Raw genomic sequence first — 21631 nt, 5'->3', positions numbered from 1 at the left:
AGCAAATTTTATTAAAAACCCATTTATTTTGAAAATTTATAACAAAACTAGATACATTAACATGAAATAGGTCTTCTGAACTTATTTTCTGTACAGAAATAACCTGAACAGCAACATTTCAAAGTTTAATACATTTGTAAAGTTACTACACTGAAAATTTATATTCAAATTCATTTTTGCTCTAAAAAATTCACACCACACTAAAAATAAAAAGTAACAAATTACCTAGTTTCTAATCTCAACATTTAGTTTTCTTTAAAAAAGTCCCAGAGTTTATAAATATCCATTTCTCAATGGGTATCTAGAACTAATTCCATAATATACTGTTATAATACAAAGAGACTGTTGACCGAGTTTATACAAATATTTGAAAGCCATTTACTTTCCTCTTTATAAGGTTTTTTTTTGCATTTGTAATTAAAAACTGAACAACCTTTTTCAGAAAGACTGGCAAACTACAGCAAGGCTCTGAGCATTTTTGATTCTAGACAACTGTGGTGACGTTTCTAACAGATCTGTTTTTAATTCTAACAGTAGAAAGTCAACACAGTTTAGAACCCTGCATCAAAAGTTAGGACACCAGTAAGTCTCCAGTAGCTGCAACTATAAAATATATCTTAATTATGAATTTTGTTTTTCATACTCAGGTTTCTGAAAAAGACAGCTTCTTAAAACAGTTCTGCTCTCTGCTCTTGCATCAGTTCTGTTGCTATGGAAATGCTAAAACAATAAGTAGACAATAACAGACACTGGCATTTAAAAAAACATTTCTGACAGATTGTACAGGCTGTGTTGTATACCCTAACACTTCAGTACAGCAACAACTTGATAATCCTAACCACATTTAACAAAAATTGTCCGCTGGACCAACTACACTATAAGGCACAGTAAAGGCAGATTCTAATTTGAATGCAATGGGTCTTTACAAGATTAACCACAATAATCATTTGGGCGAGTCAGCCTGCCTATTAATACGATGTCACAGCATTCTACTATGGTGAAGGAATGGAAGCACTTATACTTAATAACAACTTAATAGCAATGTCAGCAACTCAATCGCCACTGTCACTCTTTGGAATATCAATCCGTAGGAAGGGAATGAAAAGAATCTGAAGAAAAATGCGAATAGTTGTGGGGGCGAGACTTCACACCTTAAAAAGTGACATGCCATTCAGGAGTGATAAGCAATCCTTACTAGAGGGGAGAGGTTATAAACAAAATTCACCACTACCTAAGTTTTTGTTATACAACTTTGGTTTAACAGTGGCAACTCTGACCAATCTAAGGCAACATTCCAGACTTCCAGCAATCCAGCTAATGTATCCAACATGTCAGAAATGTGATGATTAGTAATAAATGCACTTTTAAACAGAATTATTCATGAAATGTATATTTCATTAATACACATCACCATAGCTACAGACACTGTCTCAGAGGAATGTCACTTGATGTGAATATCAACCACAGTCACAGTCTATACATTTACTGAGCTCATTCATCATCCTCAGTATCCTCTTCTCCATCATCCTCTTGGGTCCTCTTCCGTTTCTGGCCCTGGGCTATTTCTGTGGAGGCAACATTTATTCAAACATATTAAGACATTGGCTTTGGTTAAGCAATTGTTATTTTGAAAAGCACAAGACAAACCAACAACATTGGCCTCACAGAGATAAGAACAGAATAGCAGATATGAAAGAGGAAAATATTCTTTCGATAATGGGACATATGGAAATGATATTGGTAGCCTACATTAAAGATAAATGCGATTTGCTCTTTTTTAAATTATAAAATTTAAGATTTTGGGTGTTTTATACAAGTGTACAACAGAACTCACAACAGAAATAGTCACCATTTACTTGTCACAAATGAAAAGACTAATTAAAAACTGATTTGAGAGTCAGTCACACAGCACAGAAACAGGCCCTTCACCCAACTAGTCCATGCCGACCAAGATTCCCATCTAAGCTAGTCCCATATCCCTCTAAACCTTTCCTATCCATGTACCTGTCCAAGTGCCTTTTACATGTTAACATACCTGCCTCAACCACTTCTGGCAGCTCATTCTATATACTGACCAGCCTCTGGGTGAAAAAGGTTCCTATTAAATCTCTCCCCCTCACCCTAAACAAATGTCCTCCAGTTCTTGATTCCCCAACCATGGGAAAAAGACTGTGCATTCACCCCATCTATGCCCCTCATGATTTTATATACCTCAATAAGATCACCCCTTATGCTCCAATGAATAGAGTCTCAACCTGCTCAACCTCTCCCCCTAACTCAGTCCCTTCAGACTTGGCAACATCGTTGTTAATCTCCTCTGCACTCTCTCCAGCTCAGTGGCAACTCCCTTACAGCAGGGTGACCAAAACTGAACCCAATATTCCAAAAGCAGCCTCACCAATGTCATATACAATGATGACATAACATGCCAACTTCTATACAGAGCAGTGAGAATATTCTGGAATCAATCAGTACTGAAAGTGCAGTCTAGGGGATTCTGAGTGATCTGGCTCCTTCTGAGCCAGAACCATTCAGTACATTGTTAGACTTGTCCCACTCTCTTTTACTCCATCAGTAAGCTTCTTTTCTTTTATCAATTAACTCAAATGAGACTTTGTTTCTTAATATAAATAAGGAGAAATTCATGAATAACATTCCCAATTTCCTTGTTAAGTGTTTTTTGAAGTAAAGCAAGGAAAATATAATGTAAACAGCATACTTTTGATTTTAAGTTAAAACTTTCTCTGGGATGCGAGTAACTTTAATTACCAAGGGGGGGGGGGGGGGGGGGGGGAGAGGAGATTATTTTTGCCTTTTGCAAGATCCAGGCAATTGCTTACATAGGCTGGTTAAATTGTGCAGACAGTCACTATTAAAATGACAATTAACATGGGCATGTGAGCAAGAATAGGTTTCGGGGCAATAAGTAGAAGAATAGAGCTGATTGGAATGGACTCAATGTGCTGAAAGGCCTCCTTCTACGTTACATGAAGATATCAGAGAATAAAAATGAGCAAGCTCTGGAAAGTGATGTCTGTTTTAAAAGGTGGTGGCAGAATTTGGAGGCAGGACACAAACAGCAGAATGTTAACTTGACCATAGACAAAAAGTATACTGCTTGCAGCTTGAAGACCAGTTCAAGTTCAATAAACCCACCAAAGTTTGGGATAAAAATATTAGGCTGCAAGCAAAGGCTCATTAATAATTAAGATATCCTAAACCTGCCAAATGTTGTTTGAAGCTTACCTTTGCATTCCTCCTCATCTTCAGCTTCTTCATCCTCATCATCCTAGATAAAAAAAAATTACATTTCAGGGTCAGTTATAACAAAAGTATATATTTCCTTCTAAATATGAAAACAATGAAGATATACTTTGCACAAGTTACCCAAAATGGGATGACAACCCATTTTGACAAATGTCACTGAACATTATTTTCCCCCCAAAAGCGCAGACAGAATTTGTATTGTAACTGAACTCCACAAGTATAAAGGTAACCACAGGCAAATGAATAATGAGAGGTCAACCAATTCAGGAAGTCCTCCTTTGAGAAAATGGTCTGATTTTAGCTTACATCCTCACTATCATCTTCATCCTCGTCATCATCGTCACCATCAAGCTCATCTTCATCCTCCTCATCCAAGGCATCAAACTCCCCCTCTTCATCATCATCTTCATCCTCCTCTTCAACTACAAGTTTTAAATGCAGCAAATTAATTCAGAGTGAATAATTAACTACTATTGACAATACCTTTAAATCAGAAAGCCAGTGAAGCAAATAGCACTTATCTTGAAATCCCAAAGGTTTTTAAGAAAAATGGGAAAAACAAAAGATATCTGTATGCTTAATCGAGACTCCAAATTCAACAATGGTTTAACCCCCAGCCCACTTTGTGCTTTAAAAAAAAGAGGAAAAAGCCAGCCAGGAAATGCTTAAAACAATTTTTTTTATGAATATGGTTTTACCAGTTGTTTGAATGAAAGGAGGAACCATGGCCATATTTTAACCAAGGCAGCATTTATATTTCTATTTCCAAAATGTTATCATGGAAATGAAAGCAGTTACATACTTAAGAGGAAAAGGAGAGAATAACAGACAAGATCACAAGCATCTACAATTCAACAAAACCGATTTTAGACTAATAATTACAATAATGCCAATTCTGTCATTAACTAGTTTTATTTTAGAAATATTCAAGTATTTATGTACGTGCAACTTGATAGCAAATTAAACCAAACAAGACGTATTTTATTCAATACATTGAGAATCTGTAGGTTAACATGTTGTTTTAGTTAATGGCACAAAGAAAATGTAGTATTTGAAATCTCCAGGCCTGTGTTCCTCTTCACTCAAATAAGGCTCTGCAGAAATTTTACACTTCAATGCTGGTTCACAGAAGGGACTGATGATTGTACAAAAATCCAGCTCAAGTATATTCACTGGACTCAAAGCCCTTGTATCATATCACCTTGGAATATAACAACACTATTCCAAAACCAGCAAGCACTCAATTCCATTCTGAATATTGACTCTACCTCTCTGGAACTGCATTCTAGATCCTAACCACTTGCTATACAAAAATAGTTGCTGATTACATCACAGGTTCTTTGCCAAATACATTGAGTCTATATCCTCTAGTCCTTCACCATTCAACCAATGGGAACAGTATCCATCTACTCTGCCTAGTACCTTAGAATTGTCAGTTCCTCTATCAGATACCCTCTGAACTTTTGTCCTAATTAGAATAATTGCAGGTTCTCCAGTCTGGCCACAGAACTAAAATCCCTCATTCCTGGAGTCATTCTTGTAGATCTATTCTACCTCCACTGTCCCCCACTCCCCAAGATCTCCTAACACATGCGGACCACGTGGATACAATATTCAATTTTTGGCCTTACCACTGTTTTACAAAGGTTTATTGCCATTTCCTTGCTCCCACACTCTATGCCCCGTTTATAAAGCCCAGGATTCACAAGTTTTGCTCATGACCAGATGTGATCCTGTGTAAACACCTACCATCTTCATTTTCCTCATCATCATCTTCCTCCTCATCATCATCGAGACCATCACCATCGCCCTCCACATCAGAATCTGGTGCCTCCTGATCATCCTGGTCATATCCATCTAAGTATGTGAGCTGGGGGAGCAGCTTGAACATGCTGTCTCGGTAATCATTTAAATTGGTCACTTCACAATTAAATAAGTCGAGACTCCTCAAATTCAGAAGTTTCTTCTGTTAGAAAGAAAATAAATTCCAGAGAATATATCATGCCTTTTTCATTCACAATGCCATATATTCCCCCTAGTTGTCCTGAAGCACGAGTGAGGGGAAGAAAGAATCCACAGAAATGCTGTATCTTTTTTAGATTCATTACATATCTCAAAACTATTGGAACAAATGATATTTGCAATAAATACACTTTACATTTTAATGTACATGGGCAGAAAACCCATTTGATGTCTTTCACAGAACTATAGTAAGATAAAATTTCTTTATTAGTCACATGTACACCGAAACACAGTGAAATGCATCTTTTGCATAGAATGTTCAACAGCCAAAATAACTCAAAAAGGAGAACATCTAAACCAAGTTTAAAAACTGTACTCCTGACAAGCTTTGATTGAGATTGGGCAGTTTACTTAATTTGGAAACTGGGAAGTATCAGTTCTATTGGATTACTTCGGTACTATTCATCCAAAAGTAATAAAAACCTTTCATATACAAAGAGGTCTTTCTCAACTTCTCGAAGCATTGCACCACCAAAGTGATTTTGTCAGTTGTAATGACAATCCTAATTTCATGAGGAAAGTCCTTAATACTAGATATTTCTATGTAATCTTGAGGTTGACCTCATTCTGACCATTTTGGGAAATTCCTAAACGAATAGCACTACAGTTAATAAAAAATTCAAAGAATCTGTTTGTATTGCAGTAGTTCTTTAACTATTTCTAACAGACCACCAGACACTAATAAAATGCTGAGTGGTACAACATAACTGGACATCCTTGGCCTGCTAGTAGTATTTGAAGTTTGGTTTCTCTTTTATTTTGCACTCAAATTTCAGGGTTACAGCAATGGACACTGAACAAAATGGTAGGGATTTCATGAATCTTAAACATTTCCATTTAATTTAGTCCTTTGCATCCTCTGCTCTGATGGAAATGATCTCTCCTCACAAGCATAGCTATTGATCCCCATTATCCTGGTGCACTTTTTCTGCACATCTCCATTGCCAATAAAGGCTGCACCATGACAGATCATTTAAAACTAACACCTAACCATCAATCTTGTACAATATCTCTGTTCCAGTACCTCCGTGATGCCATTCAAAATCTATTTTACAAATCACATTTTCATAGAACGACATTTAGTCCTATAAATATTTGTTCTTCATCAACTCTAGCATTTTGCTATTATGTACGAGCACCCATTCCTGCTTTTCTAACACCCAAAACCAGTTTTGTGTTTCCTTTCATCAACTTTCTATCCAATTCATTACTTTTGTTATATATCTACATTTTTCAACAAACCTTTTGCAGCAAAACCAGTGACCCCTCCCCCTCCAAAAAAAATGGTATTTGCATCCCAAAGTAGTACAAGAACTATTATTTATGGTTACCCCAGACCTTGTATTTTTGCCTTGCATGTTTGCACTTAAACTCTTAAAGCAAACCTTCTGGTATAATACTCCTCCTTTCTTTTCCTACCTGTCACCACACCATCCCCAATCATGTCCCAACACTAGATAATGTAAGACAACCTCATTAACCAAAACCACCAAAGTGAAAAATACCAATCCCATAGCTTTTATCTGCACAAGTAACTCTTTTCTCTACTCTGGAATCCAAATGAATTTGGAAAGTTAATCTGTTAATGTTTGCATTTAGTTCAAATTCAGCTAGCACCACAATTCTGCCCACAAAAATGTGGTCTCCTTAGGCCACAAAGAAAGTTCCCGAAATTAAGCACATTGTTGGCAACAGTGAAAGCAGGCAATTAGCAAAATTGAAATGTGATCACTATTTCATTTGTAGGCATTGGCCAATCATAACTTAAAGTAAAATTTTATCAAAAATCTAGTTAAAATCTTCAAACAGTAGTTAGTTAAATCATCAGATTAAACCTGCATGTTGCCGTAAGTCTTCAATGAGGGAGACATTTCTAAATAAATCATGCAACTTAATTTTCCATTCCAAGATTTGCCACTTTGTTATATTAACTAGGCAGCTACAGAAAAAGTGCAAACCAGTATTGGGTATAATTCCATCCAAATGACATATTGCTCTGGGTTTCTTAGCTTCAATCTTCAACAATTAATTTCTTACCAAGGGCTCCAGAGTGTTGATGTCTTTGATTTTATTTCCACTGAGGTTTAAATGTGTAAGGCTTGGGGTTCTTTCTGCCAAAACTTCAAGGCCTCCAGATATTCTGTTATCACTTAGTTCAAGCTGAAAAATTAAGATTGCAACTTTTACAAATCACAAATGTAATTCTATAATGCCAATGTCACATTATTTTGTTACAAATTTAAATTCAGCAAGCCAAAATCATTAGCCCAATGTTGGCCTCCATGGTAAAAAGATTTTTTTATATATATGCCATGAGCAGAAAGTAAGTTTGCATACACATGGCTTTTGAAGCTCCTCAAATTAATTGCAAACAGTAAATAAAATTACAACTATAAAAATATCAATAACTAAAGTATCAATTGGAAAAGGTGGAAATAAAAGGCCATAGCCAAATCTGCTTAGAAACTGGCTTAATTCCATAGACATATTTGGTTAAATTAATTTGGTCTAAACTGCCATGTGTTTGGAGTCTAGAAGTCACATCTAAAAATCAAGTTAATTTGAAGAGTTTTGCCTGAAAAGCAATTCATAATTACACAATGGCTATCATATGGCAAATCTTTTGTCACGAGGATAAAAGTAATAGCAGGATAATATACAAGTGTGTGATAATTACTGTAGGAAATAACGAGAACTAAAAGGGGGAATTGTCAGTTGAAATTGGATTCTCAAGTTAATGGTAGAGAAAACAAGCCTCGAACAGTCTACTAGACAGAATAAGATTGTGCTCCTGTACTCGTATTATAGGAGAATAAGACTGCAGATTCCTGGCTGAAAGTGTATTAAAACTAAACCACATGACTTACAAAGTTGCAGTGAATATAATCGTAAACCACAAGAAAAAGAATGCCATTTGCTAGTGTGATATTTTCCAACTACATTCATCCCCTTGATGATGATTGGTCATTGTGACCAGGTATACTTTCAATATCTGTTAGGAGACATTATATTTAACCAATATGAAAGTATCTGTTAATTGTATCATTAGTTACAAAGTCTGATTATCTCATACTACTTCCCTATGTCAATTACATAGCTACATTTTTTCTCAGGTTATAAGACATGGTACAAAGTGAAGTTAAGATAGTTATTCTAGAAGTCTCAAAAATTCTAATGAAATTCTGATTTGCATGTATTAGAAGGGAACGTAATTATCCAATACATTTCATCCAATTCCTCTCACACTGATTGATTATTGCTATCTTGCAGTGATCTGACCTCAGATTAGCCAGAGCAGTATTAAATTCAGCACCACAACAGAGAAAGGAATGTTTATAAGCAAATTTGGTGAATTATATCAAGCGTAATCAATTATGAGCTCTTGGAGAGATACCGTGTAGAGTGAACTTTATGCTCGTACTTACTTATTATGATGCAGGCCATATGGCCCATCAGGTTCAAGCCGGCTCCCGGTAGAGAAATCCCCTCATCCCTCCCCCCACCCCTTATTTCCTTATAATCCTATTCTTTCTCGTGTGTCCAGCAATCTCCCTTTGATTCTTTTCTCACTTACCAAGGGGTAATTTACAGTGGTCAATTAATCTACTACATGTTTACAGGAGCAGCTGGTGGAAACCCACAAGAAGGATGTGCAAACTCCCCATGGACAGCACCCGAGACCAGGATTGAATCTGACTGCTGCCCTTGACGTTTGATGTGCCATTTTAGTCAAGTGATAACACACAGCTGGAACAGTTCATCTAAGCTTTAAACCCAATGCACTCTGCTATTAAAGAGTCCCCATTCTAGGGAAGAGCAATCCACCTGATTATTCTCCCCAACCACTGATGCAGTCATGTCCCATCTTCAACAGATCAGCATATCAACTCACCAAGAGCTGCAGTATTATGACAGCAGCATGACCAAATCACACACCAAACTGACTTGAAACATTCCTGATTGTTCCTTTACTACATCTGGGACAAAACCCCAGAATTCCCTGTTCAGCATTATAACAAAAAAGTAGCAGTTAAAGGTGATTGGTCATCTTTTCAGGCTAAGATTGAGAATACATGAATCCTTGCCAGTATCACCCACTTTAAATTAATACAAAAACAAATTAAGGAATGATAATGTACATTAAAAACACAAAAAAAGTAGTGCAGTTCTTAAATGACCAGACTAGTAATCCTGCAGCCTGGACTACCAATCAAAAGATCACAGTGCAAATCCCAAGGCAACTGTGGAACTAAAAAAGCTCAGCTGGCTCAAACATCCACCAGTGTAGAAATCTGCAGCCCTTACCTGGGCTGGACTATGTCAGACTCCAGACCCACCAATCCAATTGACCCATAAAAGCCCTGTGAAACAGCTCAGCAAATGCTCAGTTGTATCATGTGCATTACTTGAAAATAATGAATAAAACCAGATGGATCATAAAACATTAATGGAGTGAAATTGCTCCCAGTCTAGCTGACCATGCAAAGTGCTCCTCAGAAACATCTAGGAAATGTGTTCTAAACTGGGACCCAAGACAATCATCCCCACAGAATCACATCTTACAGGTGACATGCCAGACCTCTCCCTGACAATCCCTGCTCCCCACTGGCAAATACTGAAGGGACAAGAGGCAAGAGGGAATAGCCAAGGGAGTCCTCAACATTGACTCCATTCCATAAAGTCCCATGGAATGTCAAACGTGAGCAAGGAAAATCCCTCCTGATCACCACTTGCTCTCTCCTGTCAAACTAATGAATTAGCGCTCTTCCCTGTTGAACAAAAGCCTGAATGAGCACAAAGTACAAGTGCCACAGAAGCTACTCTGAGTAGGAATCACAATGTCTGTCACCGAGAAAGGCTTAGCAGCACAACCAATGACCAATCCTTAAAGGACACAGCTGCCACAATGAGTGGATTAACACAAAGGATAAACTGCTGACCTTGTCCTCACCAATATGCCTGTTGCAGATGCATATATCACCCCATCACTGCTCAAAGCTCCTGTATCTGGAAGGTTGGCATGGACAAGTTGTGCCAAAGGGCCTGTTTCCATGCTGTAGGACTCTATAACTATATCCGTAACAAAATGGCAGAAGTGACAATTGCAGCTATTGTTGAGACCAAGCAACTTCTTCACAGCAAGGACAAACTACATTGTGTTTAGTGCCACTACTGTGGTGCCGAATACGATAGATGTAGAACAAATTAGGTACAAAACTGAATATCCATGAGACACCATGGACCATCAAAGGCAGGTGTCTATTACCATAATCTGTAACCTCATGGATCAACAAATCCCTTGGTCTATCATTACTATTAATCCAGGGGATCAACCTTGGTTCAATGAGTATAGAGGGAAATGCCAGGAGCAGCACCAAGCACACAAACTTCAGGTGTCAACCTGGTGAGGCTGGAACACAACACCATGTGCAGACTACACAGCAATGGTAGTATACAACAGAGCCAAGTCACAACTAATGGATCAGACTACTGCAGCCGTACCACATCTAGTGGTGAATCGCAGTGGACAATTAAACACCCAATGCAAGGCTCATAGAACATCCCCATGCTCAACAAGCAGCTTCCAGCAAGTGACCACTGGAGTCAACGAGGGTTTCTTAACACAGTATGTAAAAATTCCAACCAGGGAAATGAGCCCAGCCAGGTGATTGGAGTTTCAGTGGGAGAACATTTTGCAAACAGTGATCACAACCCCATAGGTTTTCAGATATTTATGAATAATGATAACACTGGTCCTCAGGGGTGGGGGGGGGGGGGGGGAGAGAAGAGGAGTGCTATATTTGGGAAAGGCTAAATGCAACAGTATTAGGCAGGAGCTGGAGAGAGTAGATTGGGAGCAGCTGTTGTTGGCCATGTCCACATCTGACAAGTGGGAATCAATTAAAGGCCAGCTAATCAGAATGTGATTATATATGATTTGGATGAAAATGTAGGTGGGCTGATTAGTAAGTCTGCAGACAACACAAAAATTGGTGGACCTGTGGATATTGTCAAAAGATTCAACAGGATATAGACCAGTTGGAACTTTGGGTAGTGAAATGGCAAACAGAGTTTAATCCAGGTAAGTGTGAGGTGTTGCACTTTGTGAGGTCAAACTGACATACAGAGGGATCTTGGTTTGGAAGTCCATAGCTCTGTGGAAGTGGCAACACAAGTAGTTAGGGTGGTAAAGATGATGTACTGTATACTTGCTTTCATTGGTCAGGGTGTTGAGTATAAAAAAAATCTGGAAGTCATGTTGCAGCTGTAAAGAAAAACCTGTGTACTGTTCTGGCTGCCACATTACAGGAAGGACGTAGAGGCTGTGCAGAAGAGATTCACCAGGATATTGCCTGGATTAGAGAGTATTAAGTACAAGGAGAGGTTGGACAAACTTGGACTGTTCTCTCTGGAGAGTCGCAGGCTGAGGGACAACCTGACAGAAGTATATAAAATTATGAGAAGCGTAGATAGGGTAGAGAGTCGCATTCTGGGGGTGGCAGGAGATTGAAGGAGATTAAAGATGCAAGTTTTTGTACACAGACAGTGGTAGGTGCCTGGAATGTGTTGCCAAGGGAAGTGATGGAAGCAAATATGATAGGAATGTTTAAGAGGTTTTTAGACAGGCACATGAACAAGCAGAGAATTGAGGGGTATAGACCATATGCAGGCAGATATACAGTTTACATTGGCAGTTTAAGTTGGCATCATTGTGGGCACTGACATCGTGGGATGAAGGGCCTGTTCCTGTTTTGTGTTCCATGGCTAATATTCTTAATCATGTTCAACCATAATGCAAAGTGAATGATCCATCGTGACTTCCTCCAAAGATCCCCAACCATGACAGAAAATGGCCTTCAATTAATTTGATTCACTCCACAGGACATCAGAAAAAACACGACAGAAGCTATGAGACCAGACAACATCCCTACTGCAGTACAAAAGACCTGCATTCTGGAACTAGACATACCCTTAGCCGAGTAACTGCAGCAGTCATAACACTGGCACCTACATTACAATGTAGTGAATTGCTCATGAATATTCTAACCACAAAAACAAAGGTAAATTTCATCTAATTACCACACAAATGGTCTGCTCTCATGGAAGGCATTATCACAGTACAATCATCAGCTACTCACCTATAATCTAGTCAATGATGCCCATTGCAGGATTGTTTCAAACAGACCAGAAGTGCATTTCAGAAATGAGGCAAGAAATACTGCCAGCGTCAAGGAGAAAACACTCCAACAACAGTAGTCATAGCTTGCACAAGAGAAGTCAATGGTCCTAGCCTCATCAGACCAGTGTTCAAACCCAACCATCTTCAGCTATTTCAATGACCTTTCTAGTTGGGAAATTTGCTGATGTTTGCACCACATTCAATTCCATCTTTCAGAAAGATTAGTCCATGCCTGCATCAGCAGGACCTAGACAACATTCAGCTGTGGGCCAATAATTGGTAAGGAAGTTTGTGAAGCTGAAGTGTCAGACAATGACCACCTCCAAAAAGAGAGAAAGGGAGTCTAACCACCCACTCTTGCCATTACAAATACTGTTTCATCAAAAACATTGGGGGTGGGGGGGGTGGGTATTCAACTGGACCAGCCACAGAACCACCATAGCTACAACGTCAAAGGGCAACTCACATCCAGCAACCCAAAGTCCTTCCATCTACAAACCACAAGCTAGGAGACTGATGAATACACTCCACCTCCCTGAATAAATGCTGCTCCAAGACTCAAGAAGCTAAGCACCAAAGGATAAAGGTGACTTCTTAACTGGTACCATACTCACAATCCTAAATTCCCTTCACTATTGGGATTGGGATATCATGGCTGAAGTGTGTATCACCTACAAAATGAACTATAGCTACTGAGAGTCAGACAGTAGGGAAATAGGCCCTTCAGCCCAACATCCATGCTGACTGTGTTGCCCAGTGAGCTAATCCCATCTGCCCACGTTTGGTCCATAGCCCCCTAAACCGCTCCTATCCATGTACTTATCTAGATGGCTTTCAAATGTTACTAATGTGCCTGCCACAACCAATATTTCTGGCAGCTTGTTCCAAATATGCACCACCCTTTGCATGAAGAAGCTGTCCGATGTCTCTTTTAAATTTCTCGCCTCTGATCTTAAACCTACGTCCTCTTGTTATTAGCAAACCCTCCCTCAGAAAAAGACCATGCGCTTTCACCCTGTCTATACCCCTCAATCTCATATACCATATTGTCTTCTCAATCTCCTACATTCCAGGGAATGAAGTCCTAGTCTACACAACCTCTCCTTTTAATTCAGGCTCCCAAGTCCAGGCAACATCCAGGTAAATCTTTTCTGCACTCTTTCTAGTTTTATAACATCTTTCCTATAACAAGGTGACCAAAACTGTGCACAATATTCCAAGTGCAGCCTCACCAATGTCTTATATAACGGCAACATAACTTCCCAACTTCTATACTCAGTGCTCTGACTGCACTTGGATTCCTCAATCCTTCTGTTCCAGAACACTCCCCAGGCCCCTACCATTCACTGTATAGGTCCTAATCTGGTTTGAGTTCCCAAAATGCAATACCTCATATTTATCAGGATTGAAAGCCATTTACCAATCCATTTGCCCAAGACCAAGTATGGTCTTGCACTAGGCAGCACCTCCCAAACCTACAATCTTTACACCAAAGACAAGTGTTCCAGGCACACGGAAATAGCATCACATACATTTCACATACCCCTTCCCACTGAATTTGCAAACCATCCTGACTTGGGAAAAATATTGTTGTTCCTTCTTCATAGCTGGTTCTAAATCCTGGAACTCCCCTTCCAACAAGATTGTGAGACTACCTTCACCAGAAGGATTGCAGTTGTTCAAGAGTACATCACCACCTTCTCAAAGGTTATTATTAATGGACAATATATGCCAGCCTTACCAGTAATGCCCAGATCCCAAAATGTGAAAATAAATACTGTAGTCGATGGTAGCTCCAAAATAGCAGATGGATTGCTTAACAGTTTACAAATAATTCTGCACCAGAAAAGGAAATTTACTATTCACAAGATTGCAGAGTATGACTGTAAACATAGGTGCTTAAATTTAATTTAATTTTAATCCTCTTCTAAATATCCATTAAATTAATAATACTTGAACACATCACTAAGAATAAATTACTGCCCATGTCAAAGATGAAATCAAACAGTCTGTTAACAGATACTATGGATTACTGTACAAACACTGTGCAATGGCACAGCAGGTAGAGCTGCTATCCCACAGCTCCAGTCACTCAGGTCTGATCCTGACCCTTGATGCTGTCTGTGAAGTGTTCTCCCTGTGACTGCATGCATTCCCCCAGATACTTGTTTCCTCACCTGCCAATGATGCACTGATTAGTAAATTAATTGACTACTGTAATTTGCCCCTAGTGTTATTGGAAGATAAGAGAATTTGGGGTGAATTAATGGATACTGAAGAGTGAGGTTACAGGAAATAAGTATGGATTAATAATTGTTCTGAGAGCCAGCATAAACTCAATAGGCCAAATGGCTGATGCCTCAGTGAAAGGAGAAATATCAACATTATTTCAACATATCAACATCAATGATCTGTTACTTTCAAAATAGTTTAGGATTCTGAATGACATCAATTACAAGTTTAAATTGTTACAGATATTTAACTATTGTACCTTAGGTCTCAAATGAGTTGAATTATAATTTTTTTAAAAACTGCTCAGAATCAAAAGAACAGCAATATAGCTTAACCACATGAATTCATTATCACTGGTATACTTTCTACAGGGCAGGTTGTTCCAAGTTCTTTGTATGTATGGACACCGAACCACATCTACAGTGGCTATAATGCATTAGTCCCTTTGAATTTTTTGGAATAATCACTTCCACCCAAAGAGTTCAAATTCCTACCTTTCTTAGTTTATTTAACTTTGGAAGATTTGATACAGATGTCAGCATTACATTGATCATGCTGAGAAATTCTAAGCTCTCAAATGCTGCCGAAAGTCCTTCAATTTTGCCATCATTTGATCTGCAATTGTCAAGAACCAGTTCTTTAACCTGCAAAACAGTAAAACCAATAGATTTTAAAAAATAAGTAATGCATTTATTTATGTGTTGCAAAGAGAACCATGACTTCCAAATTAGCCTTGTATGCGTAGTGCATTAGATTATTTTAAAAATTAGGCCACCAGAAGTCTTTTGCCTTGGGGAAACTACAGTACCAAAGTGACATACCAATGGCAGAAACTAGAATTGTTCATAGAACACCAGGGCCTTTTTGGTCCAATAAATTTGGCCTGATGTGGGGCAGGTGTTTATTCTCATTGTATGAATAGAAGAAGTGGGGCCAGAGAATTACATCAATCAAGTTAAATCACATTATCCCAAGTCAAGTCTTTTGGGTCCAACAAGCTTGGCTGGCTAAATTGAAAGTGATCATTTTGGAATCTGTACATTTTCAACCACTCATATTCTCTAGATGACATGACGATTCCTCTCATGCATTTAATCTCTTTTCTGCAGAAGAAAATTATCCAAAATATTCCTGCTCTAGATTACACTGTAGTGGTTTCTGCTGGAAGTCTTTGTGGACATTTGGTGGGGATAAAATGTACTGTATGGGCTTGCATATCAAGAATATGACTTTGGACAAGCTATTGCACTTACAGGAGGGACTAATGCATCAAGGAAGTGACATATCTGAAGACTGGAGAGTAAAGAAAATCATCAGAAAACAGCAGTAGGGAAAAAAAACCTCAGGTTTTATTTTAATAGTTTATATTCAGCATTATCATTGATTACTTGTTTTAGGTGTTCTCCCTAATGCCTCTGCTGAGGAAAAGCTCAAAGCTGCAAAAGCTTAAAGCATTCAAATTCAAAATGCATATGCTGATTTTATAAAATCTGAAGGACTAATTGTTTTGAATTCTAAAGCGTTTACAGTTGTGAACCTAATTACTTACACCTCAACTTTATTGATTGGAATTGGCCAGGTGGAACAAGAGTTGTCTAATTCTGGAGAATTGGAGGTATGTGCCACCAAGCAGTTGTGAAATGGTTGTGCTCTTGGTAAAAATTTGATCTAGGGGACAGAAAATCCACTGTGAACAGCAATGAATCTGAGTGGGATTTTCTATAGGGCCACAGATACACTGTGGTTTGTGGTGACCACTGTTGAGAATTAGGCAATTTTTCAGTGATGTGAGGATGTGGTTTTAGTAATAAATTGGAAATGGGGACAAATACACAACCTAAGACAGAGCACTACAGTCAGTCTAGATTAAGTGCTCAAGTCTTGGAAAGAGACACTGATCCCATGACTTTTTAAGATGTGTGTTAAACTAGTCAGTCTGACATTCTAAATAACATAAATCTTCATGGAGCCACTGAACTTGGGAGAATTGTATCAACAAAGTAGTCAGAATGTTGCAAGTTATCCTGCAAAATTCTTTCACTTTCAATGGGGGCTCAGACCTAGTACAATGACTGCTGGAACACTTGCTCATTTACCCTGACTCAATACCTACCAGCACTGAGTTGCAAAGACTGCACCTGAAACTCCAAATGGTGTAACTGAAGTTAGACAAGATATGGTACCCATCCCTATTGTGATTGGATGTGGTAATGGACCCACAGACTTTGTAAAGAGTTATTTGAGCTATTTATTGTACTACCAAGAAAGAAGGATCATCTGAACTGTTTTACCTCCACCAAAGACCCCACAGTTGCTCTACAATCTAGATTGTTGGGATTGGTTGAGGGATAGATTGCACCAACAACTTGTGTGTTCTTAGAATAATGGCACATGATCTTTCACATCCATCTGAGGGAGAAGATGACATGAGCTTAATTCTCCTCTTTCAATACGGTCTCCCTATAAATGAAGCACTCTTTCAATCTGCAGTGAAAGACAGGAGGTGAAAAGTTACTATGCACAGACAGGAGCCTGGAGTTGAGGCCATAATCAGACCAACCATGACCTTACCAAATGGCAGAGAGGACTTGAGGGGTTGAGTGATGTATTCTTGCACCAACTTCACATGTATAAGTACAGACTCATAGAAGAGATCTTTTGAGCAAGCTTTCAAAGGGTCTGCCTGCTTGTTAAATGATCAATTAATGCCTATAATCTATACCAGTAGTTCCAAGGCAGCATGAAGCCACAGCGATAATACAAGTCATTGTTTATTGAACACCTAAACTGGTTCATTAACAGGACCAGAGGCTCTTGCCCACCCAGGATTTGGTTGTGGAAACCAATGAGGTGCTTCCCATTGCTCCAGGTATCACCAGCAGTGACACGAGCCTGAAGGATGTGGATAAAGATCCCATTCTAGAGATGGAGGTCTCCAAAATCCAGACTGATATTCCAATATCTGCGAGTGCTGCTCTACTCGTGTGGTGTATTTTAGATGGGACATTAAACAAGATCATGTCCGACTTCTCAGGCATAAGATCACACAGGTTTTTCCCAAGTTATCCTCAATATCCTGGACAATGTTTATCCCCTAACTGCTTAATCAAACCAATTTTCTTGTCATTTTCCGCATTAGCATTTCTGGTAATTCCAGGTTTGCAAGTTGGCTGCTTCATTTGTGTTAAAACAGTGGCTACACCTTAAAAGCGGTTCAGCAAATTGAATGTGTCCCGAGGCACAGTCTGAAAGGTGCTGGATAAATCCAAGTGTTCGTTGTATTTAGTGCCTCAATGTAAATGATGATCTGGATAGGCAAGTAAACAGAGACATTCTCAGAGCTTCTGCACTAACAACATGCACATAAGATCCCCAAGCCATGATTCTTGGCAATCTTGTTCACTGGGATAGACACATGGTATTAAGGGAAGTGTGCGAGTATGGATTGAAGACTGGTTATCCCATAGAAAACAAGAATTGGGATAAACAAGTCTTTTACAGACTGGAAGGAACTAATGGATTGTTACAAGGTTCAATTATTTACAATTTATATTAAAGACCTGGAAGAGCGGACAGAGAGCAAGGTATCCAAGTTTGCAGATGACATGAAAATAGGTAAAACAAAACGGCACATTGCAACAAGAATATTAGGACTCTACTGGATATAGATGGGTTGAACAAGGCGACAAGACTTCAGCAAATGGAGTTTAATGTGGGAAAGTGTGAGGTTATGCACCTCATTAACTAATCTAATGGTAGAGTGTATCAGTGGAGAAAGATTGCAGATGAGCAAAGTGCAGGGATCTAGGAAACATTGTGCACAAATCACAAAGTTAGCAAACAGGTGCAGCAAATGGTTAGGAAGACAAATGGCATATTTATTTTAAGTGGCTTGGGAGAAAAGTGTTGTTACAAAATGTGTGGGGTACTGGCAAGGCCACAGTTGGAGAAAGGTGCAAAATTTTGGTCTCCTTGTTTAAGAAGGGATATACGGCCACTGAAGGAAGTCTGACAGAGATTCGCTAGACTAAATCCTGGCATGAGAAGATTGTCCTATCTTGTGCGGCTAAATAAATTAAATCTATATTCTTTGGAATTCAGAAAAACAAGGGATGATTTTATTGATATAAGGGGGCATGACAGGGTAGATACTGAGAGGTTTTCACTCATGGGAGAATCCTGTACAGGATGGTCATTTAAAAGTAAAGTGTGTAAGAATTCTTTCCCCAGAGGGTTATGGAGGCTGTTACTGGATATATTTAAATAGAGTGTAGATAATTTTTTGAAAGATCAGGGAATTGATGGCTTATGTGGAACTGGCACAGAAAAGAAGATGAAGCCTGGGTCAGATGGCAGAGCAGGCAATAAGGAGCCAAGTGGCCTGCCACTGATCTCATTTTCTTATATGCTTATATATCATACTTGATGAATCTCTAAGGGAAACATAGGCACTGCGTAACACGGGCTTGTCCCTTGAGCCTGCTTCATCATGCATTAAGATCATCACAAAACAGAGACAATCTTTATGGATTTTAGCATATGAGAATTATCATAATATATGGAAAGATATCACATTTTTGTTGGCTCCTCATGTAACGTCAATTCCAAACATATCTATTTTAAACCCAATTATGTTGGAATATTGTGTTGTAAAGAAACCCGGCGAATGCCGCTTAAAACGCACATTGCCAGTCTCCATCCTCCTAAGTGTCTCACGGATATTTTACCAAGTCTATTAAGTAATTAGAAATGCTAATTGAAAATGTGAAAAACAAATAAAAACGAATTTCCAACATGTGTAATTAAAGTTACAACTGGCTGCGACTTATCACGCGAAAAGAGAAAGGATGCATTCAATGAAAATGCAGCGCACTTCGGTAAAAGCGAAAGCGAGCCAAATTAATGATTGAGCATTTTAAATGATATCTGTGCCAGCTGGTAGCGGCCACGACCTGAGGTTTGTTGCCTCCCCACATACTCAGGGGCACCACAAAGGGGTCGGGATCTGCCCACGGGCTCGGCCAACCAGTGGGAGAATAAACACCCCGTGGGCGGCGGGAAGGCTGCTCCGTGGCCAGGACGCCGGAGACTGGGCCCGGGGGCTGCAGCCACTCAAAGCACGTGTGACAGCCAGGGCGGGCGGAGCCGGGGGGTGGGAGAAAGAGGCCGGAGTCCCGGGGGGAGGCCGGAGACCCGGGGAGGCCGATTCCCCCCATTCCCCCCGCCCCCCGGCGGGAAGACGCTGCAGGCGGCGGTACAATGGCGCAACGTGCGCCAACCCACGGCCGGGCCCCGGGACAAGTCTCCGGGCTCGGGTCCGCCGCCTCCCTCCGCCGGGCCGCCGGACGGAAGGCCGAAGGCGGGACAAGGCGCAGGCCCGGCGACGTTTCGACACCCTGGGCCTCGGGCCTCGCCCGAAGAGCCGAGGCCGCCGACATCCACCCGGCGGGAAATTTAAATCGCCGCCCGGAGGGTTTTGTGCCTCCGCCAGGGGCCCGGCCACGCGGTCCCGCCAGCGCGGCCGCTCACAGCGCGGCCTCCGCCCCGTCCCGCCCGGGCCTCACGTCTGCCGGAGTCCGGTTCCTCAGCTCCAGGTTAATCCTCCTCTTCATGTCCATGGCTTCTGGGTATGGCCGCCGCAACCGCTTGCAGTGAAGGAAGGAACGGAAAGCCCGGCCTCGCACACCAGCTCGAACCGCGCCAAATGCAGCCGCCTCTGGGAGGACCCAGCCACCGCGCACCGCCAGCGCCGTCTCCGGGCGCCGAGGGCACTGCAGCCCCGGGGAGAGGCGCCGCCGCCAGCGCCGTCTCCGGGCGCCGAGGGCACTGCAGCCCCGGGGAGAGGCGCCGCCACCAGCGCCGTCTCCGGGCGCCGAGGGCACTGCAGCCCCGGGGAGAGGCGCCGCCGCCAGCGCCGTCTCCGGGCGCCGAGGGCACTGCAGCCCCGGGGAGAGGCGCCGCCGCCAGCGCCGTCTCCGGGCGCCGAGGGCACTGCAGCCCCGGGGAGAGGCGCCGCCGCCAGCGCCGTCTCCGGGCGCCGAGGGCACTGCAGCCCCGGGGAGAGGCGCCGCCGCCAGCGCCGTCTCCGGGCGCCGAACCGCACTGCAGCTCCAGACAGAGGCGCCGCCGCCAGCGCCGTCTCCGGGCGCCGAGCCGCGCTGCAGCCCCAGGAAGAGGCGCCACCAATAGCGCCGTCTCCGGGCACCGACTCTTCACTGCAGTTCAGACGACGGACGCTCCTTATCAGCGCCTCCTCCGGGCACCCTGTGGAACTGCGGGAGGCGCCGAGCGTGAATGCAGTCCCAAGGAAGGGCGGAGTCATTGAGCTCCAACAAGGGCACCAAACCAACGCTGCCCCAAGGCACTGTTGTCCCAACGAGAGAGTTGGAAACAACGCCATCTCTTGTCCGTTGCTTATCAGCCTTGCGATATTGTGCTAAATTACTTGAATGCTTCAAATTAGTATTGTAAGACAACTATGCAAGCTGTAGAATTGTGCCCTGGGACGCAAAAACGATTGGCATCAAGTCCCCAGGGACTCTCCAAAAGGTTAACTACTGGTCTCACCAATTTCATTGTGAACAAGGCCCTTGGCATCTGAAAAAATGACACTGACATCCTGGCCTGGATGGAAATCTGTCTTATAGGCGATACTACCTGTTCCTTGCCCTTCCCCTCTTGACTATAATGCTTCATCCAAAATATTGTAATGCCATGGAACTTATTACCAAAACACATCTTGTTCTCTCCACTAATTTCTGAAAATATCTTTCCTCCTTGGCATACTATTTTGTTCCACCTGCCAGCTGTTCCTTTAAACTCCCTGTTGGTTTACCTTGAGTTTCTTGCCCTTTTTTCCCCTCCTCCTTACAACAATTCTACAGCTGCAGTTTCAAACACCCTTTGAACTAAATACTTATGTCTGCATTT

General features: G+C 41.1%; 1 protein-coding gene across 1 annotated transcript; it reads right to left on the bottom strand.

Moving 5' to 3' along the window:
- Positions 1-20452, bottom strand: LOC127582647 (acidic leucine-rich nuclear phosphoprotein 32 family member A-like). Its single transcript, XM_052038130.1, has 7 exons — positions 20266-20452; positions 15196-15345; positions 7327-7449; positions 5017-5233; positions 3574-3689; positions 3247-3289; positions 1-1565 (listed from the first exon to the last, which is right to left on the bottom strand). Exons 1-7 carry the CDS (start codon positions 20317-20319, stop codon positions 1492-1494), a joined length of 777 nt encoding a protein of 258 aa, XP_051894090.1. The 5' UTR covers positions 20320-20452; the 3' UTR covers positions 1-1491.
- Between the last annotated feature and the right edge of the window lie 1179 nt (positions 20453-21631).

The sequence above is a fragment of the Pristis pectinata genome, chromosome 24 (genome assembly GCF_009764475.1).
Source record: "Pristis pectinata isolate sPriPec2 chromosome 24, sPriPec2.1.pri, whole genome shotgun sequence".
Taxonomy (NCBI): domain Eukaryota; kingdom Metazoa; phylum Chordata; class Chondrichthyes; order Rhinopristiformes; family Pristidae; genus Pristis; species Pristis pectinata.
Note: the sequence above shows the minus strand (reverse complement) of the source record. Positions and strands in the feature narration are given on the sequence as shown.

Excerpts from the sequence above, each read along its gene's own strand:
- LOC127582647 (XM_052038130.1), bottom strand. The coding sequence starts at position 20,319 with ATGGACATGAAGAGGAGGATTAACCTGGAGCTGAGGAACCGGACTCCG. Across the intron at positions 15,346-20,265 it reads GGAACCGGACTCCGGCAGAC|GTTAAAGAACTGGTTCTTGA; the intron begins GTGAGGCCCGGG and ends ACTGTTTTGCAG. Across the intron at positions 3,290-3,573 it reads ATGAAGATGATAGTGAGGAT|GATGATGAGGATGAAGAAGC; the intron begins GTAAGCTAAAAT and ends TTTTTTATCTAG.